This window comes from Epinephelus fuscoguttatus, linkage group LG16 (assembly GCF_011397635.1).
Source record: "Epinephelus fuscoguttatus linkage group LG16, E.fuscoguttatus.final_Chr_v1".
Lineage (NCBI taxonomy): Eukaryota > Metazoa > Chordata > Actinopteri > Perciformes > Serranidae > Epinephelus > Epinephelus fuscoguttatus.
Genome location: NC_064767.1, coordinates 38979578 through 38990934, shown reverse-complemented (window position 1 = coordinate 38990934; position 11357 = coordinate 38979578). Strand labels below are relative to the sequence as shown.

Sequence of the window (11357 nt, the reverse complement as noted above, 5' to 3'; positions counted from 1 at the left end):
CTGTGTTGGGTGGTGGAAGACAGCAGAATGAGTCGCCATAGTGGGGAAATGTGGGAGCAGACACACTGTAATCAGCCTGTCCATCTCAACACTGGGCTTCAATTACTTTGCAGATGCTCACACAATACCTTCTTTCCTTTCAACTGGAACTCAAGCATCTATGGTTCTTACAGCAACATAGGTACAGGGACCTTCACCAAATCTTTTTTTCATCAAAATAAATTGCTTTTTGGGGATATTATGTACTTCAAATTCAATGTACACAAATATTTAAATAAGAAAAAAGTTTGTCATTTTCCACAATTTATTGAACTGTAGGATTGCAGCGTTAGGTGCCTGCACAGAGATGATTCTTCTGATAGCATGTATACCACTTTATAAGCTCTGGTACTCTGTTCTGTTCAAGATTCTTGGAACCTTCATGCTATCTAGTGAACCAGTCTGCATTTCCAGCAGTTTTGCGTGGAACCATTATAATCAAGTATATGTCACCAATGGAGGGCGGTGCACAATGCACAAAGGAACTAAACAGTAGTAGCCACGAACTGTGAAATTCATTCATTACCTGCAAACTTTCGTTACGTTATTACATACCGATACTTGTTTTTACCCCAAAAACAAGCATGGACCAACTGTTGGACCAACTGTGAGACCACTGCAGGCTCTTTTTCTTCAGACAGTTTTTCACTTGACTTCTCTAAACACACTGGCATTGAACTGCAATGATGGAAAAAGTGAGACAAACACGTATGCTGTTATAAATGTTTCAATAACAAATGCATTATCTGTGAGCAGCAATCACGTTTCTCTGCTTCATCCTTGTTTATAACAGGATGAGCATGTAAGTCATTTTTTGATGTGATATGCTTCAGGCGTATTAGGATGGGGATTTTTCCTGAAATGGTGCCAAAACACTCGTCTGGATGGAAATTTAGTTTTAAAGCACTGCCTTTAAAAATATCCATGTATGTGTGGACTAGGCTTCAAATAGATGAGCAGATGTTCTGTAAAAGGCATAGCCTCATTTTTGATAAAAATATCTGATGGAGGTAAAATTATTATGGCAATACTTTTTATATTACAGTGTCATTTATTTACCTTTACATGAGATCAGTCGATGCATGCAGTATCGATTAATACACTTTCAGCACCGTGGTGAAGGACAGCTCCAACTTACGATATACCTCAGCAGCTCTCCTTGCAAGCACCCACTAAGGGACAGTTTAGGAAACACTCAGAGGAAAAGAAGTTCCTTAGATAAGGTATATCTTAGAGACCTTCGTAGAGCGCCAAGGTACTTCGAAACTGGGAAGCGGAACCCTGTAGAATATGACATGCCCACTGATGTTGTCATGCTTCACACGCCAGTAAAGAAAAACCTGTTATTTTTTTGAGAACCAATTTCTTGGGTTCTGATCCAATTCGAAATGCTCTGTGGTTCAAAATTAGGAGCAGGAACCAGAATGGAACCAGTTCCATGTTGGGTGACGAGGTAATGGTGACATAGTCTTCAAGGCCAAAATCAGAGAAATGGATTGCAGGGGGACATCACTACTAATTGAAGATAGTGGGGTGATAGGTCCTCTAATGTGCTGCTGTCATTTTTACTTGTTAATGCCACTGTAGAATGAATTTTCAGTGACGTAAGAAAAAACACTGATAGCGGGGTAAACTAAGATTAGTAGTTCACAAGAGGCTATTGTGTTATGTGTAATGTTAACCTCTGTCCTAATTTCACACTAGACAAATTATCACCATGCACTAAAGGACAGAGCTGGTTATATGCTTTACTTTTCTGTCAACCCTTGAGTTATTTATGCATTGGAGTTTTTCAGTCTAAACACTTGGAAACACATTGTTGGTTTTCATCTTTTCATGGGATTTGGTGACATTAAGAAAAATTTAGCTTTTTTTAATTAAATGTGAGTAATGTTGATACGAAAAAAAAGAAACAATGAAGTATTTTTGAGAGACAAAACTCAAGTTTACTTATCAACTTTTTCCAGAGCTTGCCCCAATTCCGATCCAGGTCACTTAATATCGAGCATCTGCTGATACCAATCCAGTACTTCTATTTGCCTAGATCAGGGGTCGTCAACCTTTACTTTCAAAAGAGTACTAATAGCTTAAATGAGCATTCGTTAATATGTTTTACTACAAGGGCACTGCAGGCCACACTGCAGGGCACTATTTATGATCATTTGGTACCTTAACTTTGCAGAACTTAAAGTGAAAGCAAACAAATCTGTCCATGCACTTCTAAATTCTCTATTTTATTCTGAAACATTAGGGGTTTTTTTGGATTTGGCATCCACAGCTAACTAGCTAGGGAGACTAAAGACTAACCACTGCTACAGAGGTTTGGCAAAATTTCAAGAAAAAGGTGTCAGGCAGTAGATGTATTGCGCACATTGTAGTTCTTGAATGTTTAAACATTTTTGTATTCTGTATATAGGTTTCATATTTTTACAATTAGAGACTGTCAGAATTTCTTTAGGCCCACAACACTGATAAATGACAATTAAAATGTAAAAACAAACGTTAGTCATTTCCATGTAATTTGTATGTAATATTCATTCATTGTGCAAAATAAGAAAAAGCATGTTGGCTGATTCTGATAGTTCATTTTATAATACAGTTCTGATATTATTGTGCATATCTAAAATAAACAATCTCATACTGTGTTTTCAGTTATGGTGTGTGGTGTTTCACGGTGGGCGGGGCTGAGCCCCTGGTTATGCACACGGGAGCTCAGAGTGGAGAAGCATGCAGACAGACAGACAGTGAAGAGTTGGAGAGTTGATGAAGACATGTTGCTGTGCATGAAAGTAAAAAAACACCTGTGTGACAGCTGGCGTTTAATACAGGATCAGATATGGCTCTAAAAGCTCAAAATAGCAGATCCTGATTGGTTAAAAATGACTTGATCAGCCTGCATACTGATCTTTGAGATCAGACTGGGACATCCCTAGTCTCTAATCTGCTGATGAAGACCTTGTAATGCAGTTGAAAGCTCTGGAAAAGAAGCTAGATTTTTTTTTTTGGTGTCTGTGTTGCTCAATATTGATTTCTGCACAATACAATGCAAAATCACTTTGCACCAATTATACAATCAGATAAAAAAAAGAAACAAATCCAAAATCAGACAAACTTCTAAATGCAAACTGATTTTTTTTTTCCCGTACACATAGCTTAAGGTAAGTGTACATGGAAGTTACAGGACTGAGTCCATAATCTGCTGGTCTACATAACTTCCATGTGATCACATTCATAATTTGAGGATTTAACTTCAAGTAAGCTAATTTGAATTGAAAATATGGGCTTGGTCTGTGTTGAACATTCTTGATGTAAATAAACCTTTAGCTTAGATTCAATGGTTGTCAAATATTAATCTGTGTTGAAAGATGTGTCAATGATTTCGATGAAATGGAACGTTCATGTATTGTGTTTGGATTTTTGCTGGTGGCGTGATTCTTGTTTGCTTTGGATCACAGTGTGCCTTCAAAGTTCTTGTGTGTGAGCCGATTAAACCACAAAGCAGTGAAGGAAATTCATTTCAGCTTGTTTATTTAGGTTATGTACAATAAAGCTTCTTCACATGGGCCTTCTCAAAAACTGCGTACAACATCCCTCATACACAAAGAGAAACAAACACCATCTCAACAGGTCATGTTGTAAGTGCAGTTTCAAAGGTTAGGAGGGGGTGGGGGGGTTTAAAAGCGTGTGAGCTCTGTGGAAGAGCACATTGTAACAACAGCAGTAGCAGCAAAAGCAGTGCCTCTCAAGCCAAAAGAGGGGTTTATGGAGTGAATTCCACCATTCAGGTTCTCATTGGTCCCCAGAAACCCTCAGGTTACACTACAGACGGTGGGCACACAGATCACGTTTTTAAAAAGAAAAAAGGGGATTCATTCCTGATTATCAACTTCATTTCTTACAAAAATATTGCACAAAAATCTGGATATACAGAGGCTGACAAGTATAGCAGCCAGTAAGCCAATATCTACATGGGCCACATATCTATCACACAGAAAAGAACAGAAATGTGCCTTTGCTTCCACAGAGTCTGGTTGATAACTTCTCTTGTTAGTGTGGACAAGTCCTTTTAGAATTACATTTAAGAAAAAAAAAAAAACTACTCTCAGCTAACTCAGACCTCAACGATGTTCTATGCAGTTTGGGTGATGTTTTTTTGTTTTTATTTTTGTATGAGTTAAATCCTCCATCAGCTTGTTTTTGAACTTTATGCAATATCTAAAGTACTGGCACCAGGCCACAGAACACTGCCCATTGGGTCATCAGCAAACAATATGATACGACAAAAACACATTTTATTTAGATGACTTTATAAACTGTTATAGGCTATGTTTCCTCATCACTTCCTTCCATGCTGGGGGGGGGGGGGCGCATATATCCCAGATTGTTCCAGGTGGGATATATAAATTACTATATTGCAAACATCAAGTATGAATGGTCTCATTATTTTTTTTTAGCCATTGGCATGAGACTTGCTTTGGGGTTTCTTCGGTTCTCTCATTCTTAACAGACACACACACATAAAGACTCACAATCATGATGCATCACACACACACTCCACCTATCCAGGTCACTTTCTCCTGAGCGATGGTGTGTCAGCATGTCTTTTATATGCAGGTCCCCAGAACACTAATATTTAGTCACATTTTGCAACCATGGAGCACCACTGTGACTTGCAAATAATATTATATGGACTGGAGAGCTGTTTGTATACATCCAACTCACAGTGAATAAATCATCACGTTTAACAGTGCCACAGTAACAGTTTAACTTAATGAAATCAATGATAGCATGAGCAGAGGAAGCGTGGGTCTTTGTACTTGTAAGGCTCCACACCGTGACTATTTAGTCACATTTTGTGACCATGGGGCACTACTGCGTTATTAATATATAGACTGGAGAGCTGTGAGTTTGTTTCCAGCTCAAAGTGAATAAATTCTAACGTTTAAAGGCGCAGTGGCAACAGTTTAACTTTGTGCTAACTGCTAACATCTGGCTGTTGACCTGAAGCTCCAAGTTCACAGCAAAAACATCAACACTTCCACACCTAGATGAGCCAGGTGCTTCAAAATAAAAGCACCAGTGGTTCCTCTTTGATTTAATTATAACAATACTTAATTCAACTTCATTATGTCAGTATTTTATTCAACTTTATCATGACAGTAGCTACTTATGTAACTTTATTGTAACTGTAGTTCATATATTAATTTTGTATTTGAGTAGTCGACAGTACTTGAGGAGATTTTAAAATACTGTGATATATATTGTGTATCACGATATAGCCCAAAAATATCACAATATTATTTTAAGCCATATCGTCGGGCCCTATGCCATGCTCATTACAGGTGACTGATTTTGTGAAGTAGATCGTCAAAATGGAAGCCCACTAGTCCATCACCAGCCACATACCCTCTTTATCTTGGGTGGCTGTTGGATTTTCTGGAGAAGTCCCAAAATGCTACTCAACAACCCACAGAGAAGTTATATAAAGGTGTTTGGCATTCAGGCTGCCATCAGCACAACAAGAAAAAACAAACCCCCCTATAAAGTTGAACAAGGCTACTCCAAATGTGTTGCAGAGGTGCAGGTTTTCCAGCAAAAAGTTTAAAGTGGTTAAATTTTGGCCTTAATGCAACGCAAAGTCATCTGGGAAGATGCTGGTTAATCATTTTGTTTAAGCCCTAATTTGCTAAAAGAATACTTTGTTAGATGAACAGCGTAGTTCTACTTTTCTTTCCACGACTGTCAGGAACAGTGATATAATAATTGCTACTGTGATAACTGTCCATATTTTAAAAAATCCTTTTTTGTACTATTTATAGCTGCATAGCATTGTAGCATCTAGTAAGCCCTCAGATGTTTCATCATCTAATTTTGTTAATGCACGGCTGTTTTTGACCACTTCAATTGAATGTTGGCCCTTTACTTGCATGTCTCCTTTGAGTTCTCCCTGTCTGAGGGTCACAATTCTGACGACTGACACCGGGTTCACACTGGACGTGGTAGTGCCCGATTTGTTAATTGCTGCGCAGCCACCTTTGTGCAGTTGCCTGGCCGTTCACACCAGAAACGCATTTTTCTGTGCAGGTCAGCAAGTGATTCTGCTCTCTGCTCTGTTTAAATCAAATGTAGAGCTTCGTCTCTGTCTGCATGTGTGTGAGTATGTGTGGTTCCACTCCTCCCTCTCTGTTTAGACACAACTGGCAAATATGTGGAAGCATAGGATGCGTATTCTGTCATTTATTCTTGTATTATTATCATATTTAATATACACTTTTTATTGTTTAACTTTTTCAGTGTTTTCTTGCTAGGTTCAGTTGTGGCTCTCGGAAAAAGAAAGACCAGATGCTGAAACTATCGTTACAAATTGCAAGCTGGCCACAGAGATTAGCGCTGCGCCGCATCCAGTGTGAACAGCCCAGTTGGTTAACATGGGCAGCAAAAGCAAGCAGGCAGTACGCAATGGAAAAAGGTGGCATTTCAGCATCTAGGGTGAGCCCAGTGTGATACCAAAACCTGCTGACTGCTGTTGATAGCAGTCTCAATGAGTACCCACTAATGAATAATGACTAATTTGTCTTTGTGCTGGAAGCATGTGACGTGTCACTGATTGGCAAAATAACCAACAGGGAAAAAAAAAAAAAAAAAAAGAAAAAAACATCACCATCAAACAGATTAAGAAAATGTTAAGTATTTTAGGTTAGATTTCCATAAGGTACGTGACATTACGATGTTCCATACTTTCAAACAATCCTCTCCAGTGGCTCTCTCAGGATGTAGAAGAGTTTAGCATTTTAGAGCTGTTTCTGCTTATGATAGAATCACTGGAACAGGTAAGATTAATACTCAGCAAGGAAATGTGGGAAGGCAGTGCCAAACAGCTGTACACACAACACAGAGAGGGCTCAATAACATTCTTTTGGGCAAGAAAACAACTCATGAAGGCAAAAGATTTGCACTCAATCACACTGTAACATCTTGAAGCATGGAAAGCATCTTCATTAACACACACACACACACACACACACACACACACACACACACACACACACACACACACACTAAACTTGGGGAAATTTTATGGCGTTAGACGTCTCAATATTATGTGTACAAGCAGTCTGACGATCTGTCTGTATGTTACGGGGGGGGGGGCGATCGATACAGCATACTATAGTATTGCAATATTACAAATATAAATTGAACTTTAGGTAGTCTATTAGAATAATATAATCAAGTGCTTTTTGACTAAAAATTTTGATGTTGACAAAGTTTTCCTTTGAGGACATAATTTACACTTGAAAAAGGGGTTATTAATTGCAATGTATCACAACATATTTAAAATTGCAAAAATATTGTATCCTGACTTAAGTATTGTGATAATATCATATTGTAGATACTCTGGTGATTCCCAACCCTAGTATATGTGTAATTTGTATGTATAAAATAACTTCCCTAAATACAATTTTTGTATATTCTTTTGAAAAGAATATTTGTAAACTCACAAAAATATTTTGCAAATATAAAACAGACCTGCAAATACACACACACAAAAAAAGGTAAATGATGTAAATTGCAAGCATAGAATTGAGATTCAAAAATAAAAACTGTATTCAGAAATATCTATTTAAAAGTTGTATATGTTAAGAAGATGTTCCAATCTGTTTTTCAATTAATGGTAAATAAATTTAATGTATTCAAAGATTCATTTTTGTGAATTTGTGTATTTGTAAATCTGTTTTATATTTGCAAAATATTTTTTGAGTTTTCAAATCTTGTTTTAGTATTTGTGGAAGGAGTTTTATATTTAGAGATTACACACCTACCACCAGATTGTCAATTGCTGACACAAATAATATTGAGACAAATCTAATTCCACAGAATTTTTATATAATGAGAGCATCTAAATAACATTCATTCAGAGATTTATCAAAAAAGTCAAATATGTAATTCTCGCATTGCATTGCACACCTTGAAAGTTTCAATCTGTTAGCAGTGTGCCATAGTTGAGTTTTTGAAGTTGATGAGGTGTTCTGAGAAAGACAAAAAAAAAAAAAAAAGGTAAAAGAAAAATATGCATTATATGGTAAACCATGTTTGGCCCAATAAATACAAACACACAAAAACAGAAGAAAAGAAAGACACAGACTATATATAGGATTCCACTAAGAATTATGCAGCTGCGGCATTCTCAAAAAGCTTTATGAGCAGGGAGAGTCACTTCTAAAATCCAAATATATTACAGTACAAAGGTGCTGAAAACACAAGATATGTATGACTGCTTGCAGGGTCCTCAGACCAATAACATGTTCCACTGAGGTGGATGTCTTAACCTCTAGCTCCCTGGTAATATTCACACTGTTACTGACTCATATATGTCACCTTCATATGAGCATGTTTCTCACAGCAAACAACTATTCAACAATTATTTTCCATCTCCAAAGTTTAGATGATTCAGACGAGTAGATGACAGAAATGTGCACACTGTCTCAAGTCCTTATGTCAGAGCAGTTACAGACAAGAAGCAAACTGAATTTATTGCTTACAATGAAGCCATAGAAAAAAAAAACCTGGAGGATTAACATGCAGCACTAGTACTAAGGGCAGATTAAAAAGTTGAGCTCTTCCCTTTAAAAATCAGGCGCATGAAAATGGCATTACATTGTGCAAATCAAAACATCAAGAACATAAACCCTTGGGGAGGAAATTCCTTTACCGATCCTTTCTTTTTCACATAAAAAAAACAATAACATGTGAATCAAATGCTGGACCCCAACATACCCAATATCTTAAGTGGACTGCTGAAATTCCCCAATCTCCAAAAAACAAACTGAACATAATTTTGTAAGTAGGCACAAGCCTAAAGCACGTTCCTCTTCTCTCTCCTTTCTGGTCTAATTTAATGGAGAGCCTCCACACAGATCTGCTCCTCGGTAATGTCATCCAGCAGCTGCACCTCCACAGGGCTGCATATGTCACTGTCATAGACCTCTGCCCCCATCAGGGCCTCCTCCTCTAGGCCTTCTCCCTTCCCTTTAAAGGCATGCTGCTCTGAAGGAGAGGTGCTCTCCACTGACTCCAGGTCCTCAATGCCCGCCCGGTAGTGGATCATTAGTAGAGTGAGAGCCTGAAGTCTCTCCCCAGACTTGGCCAATGCAGTACTAATTAGGGCCTTGCGTCGGGCATCTGTGGCCTCCCTCTCCTCCAGCAGGAGGGCGTTATTGTGCTCCAGCTCCTGGTCAATTTCCTGCTGTAACTTGTCCAGCATCAGCTCCAGCTTCTGGGAGCGCTCATCTGTTGGAAGCCCCCGGTACAGGTCGCGGCCTATCTCCTTCACAGCAATAAACACACTGTCATCCAACCCACCTTCCTTGCGTACTAGTTTACTGCTGCCACCACTGCAGACGGGCTGCTTTGAGGGGCTGGCGCCACTGGTGTAGGTCTCAGTATCACTGCTTTCATTGTCTGATGTGTTGGGTGTCTGTTTAGGGGAGGGCTCCACTGCTCCAGGCACCACATCAGCCACCTGCTCAACCAGTCGAGTCTTGGGCACCTGGCGGAGATTAAGCAGGCGGGAGCTGGTGTTTATGATATGGCGCGTTAGGCCGGTGGTGGCCCGATTAATGGTGGATTTGGCTTCAGGGTCAGCACCGCGCCGTTCAGTTGCTGCCACACAGAAGGGATTTTCAGTGAGGCACTTGTCCTGGCACTTCTTGTGGCAAACATAGGCGCAGATCATACACTGAGACGCTGCCTTGGTCCACACCTTCTTCTTGCAGTATTCACACCACGTGGGGTTTTGGAACTGGGTGTCTTGGAAGTTGTGACGAACCTCCACTAATTGCATGGTGCTGTAGACCAAGTCATCACGCTGTGCAGTGGGGATATGCTCCCTCTCCCTTAGATCCTCATCAATGAGGCTCCCCTCTCGTTCCCTTTCTGCTAACCCTCCTGGATACTCTACCTCCCCCTCAGCTAAGTAACAGAAGTTCAGAGTAACATCTCCATAACACAGCTTCTCGTTGAAGCCCTTGTGGGTGCTGAGGCTGCGTAGCGCAGTGCGGCTGACGTTAGCTCTGGGCTCTGGAGGCCCCAACCTAAAGGTGCTCTGGTACTCTGCTGAAGATGTGGCCATGCATTCCAGGGCTACATGCTCCAGCTGAAGGCTCACATGACCCATGCACAACAAACTGCCCAGCTTAAAGGGATCTTTGCACCAAAGGGCCACATTAAGGTACTTATGGTTGCTCTCCACCTCAAACACAACAGAGGCCTTGGGCCAGCGTGCTGTCTGGTTACGAAACATGGTTTCTGGGGATTCCCAGAGGGAATGGTCCTCCAAACTGTCCCGTGTACTGCAGGAGCTCTCTGAAGTTTTGTCCTTTGCTTGATCAGCTTTGCCACTGCTGGTCACAGTGGGAGGAACTGGCAGCTCATCACTGGACTCTGCTGACCTGCTAGACTGCTTCACCTCAGTCAGTTTGACACATGTCTTCTCAGTGCCAGCCTTGTCCTCACTGGCTCCAGCGGGAGGAGCTTTTTCTGGAGATTTTTCAGAAGTGCTGATGGTGGTAGTCACGGTAGGAACAACAGGAACATTAGTAGTTGTAACAGAATCAATGCCTTCTAAAAGACTGGTCTCTGAGGAGGCTGATGTTAACCTAATCTGAGGTCTTGGCGGCACTGGGGGGCGAGAGGGAGGAGGTGGGGGAGGGACAACTGGGCGTTGCGGGCCCTCCACTGGATCACTATTGGACTTCTGTGGTGAGGGCTTTGGTGATTCTTTGGGCTGGGGCTTTAGTGGTGACTGGAGACCCACCAGATTTAACTTGCGGTTAAGGATGGGTGATATGGTACCAAGGGGCTTAGAGGCCAAGTTGGCCACAGTCCTTTTGGGGCTTTGGTTTACAGAGAGTAAGGAATCCTCCTTAGTATCACTGGTATATGTTGTGCCACTGTTAGGGCCACCAGGCTGGAAAGGCTTGGAGTCTACAATCAACTCTTCAAACTCAGAGTCCATGTCTTTGCTGTCGGATATGTCGGAAAGGGTGGTGATGGGGGCTGGGTCCTCCTCATAACCACCTGGCTGGGAAATGAAACCAGTTTCCTCTAGCTGCCCAAATCCTTCCTGAAGAGTTCCGAGGCTTCCAAAAGAGGGGGTCTGGTGACGAACTGGTCTCTCATAAAGTACCACTACTCTGTCTCCAGCCTGCTTCAACAGTTTGGGCACTTGAACAGAGGATGTCACTTTGACACCTGTGAAAAGAACAGGAAATAACTTTTTGTCAGTAGTGCGAAGAACTGGCAGTTAAAAAAAAACTGCA

The 11357-nt window shown here is 40.7% G+C and overlaps 1 protein-coding gene across 2 annotated transcripts in view; it reads right to left on the bottom strand.

Moving 5' to 3' along the window:
- Window positions 1–3550: 3550 nt before the first annotated feature.
- The window catches only part of pdzd8 (PDZ domain containing 8), a 142960-nt gene continuing 135153 nt past the window's right edge, over window positions 3551–11357 (bottom strand). For both annotated transcript variants that reach the window (XM_049601165.1, XM_049601166.1), the window contains one exon: window positions 3551–11289. In XM_049601165.1, the coding sequence (XP_049457122.1) occupies window positions 8933–11289 (2357 nt within the window). In that variant the 3' untranslated portion in view covers window positions 3551–8932. The remainder of the gene's footprint in view (window positions 11290–11357) is intronic.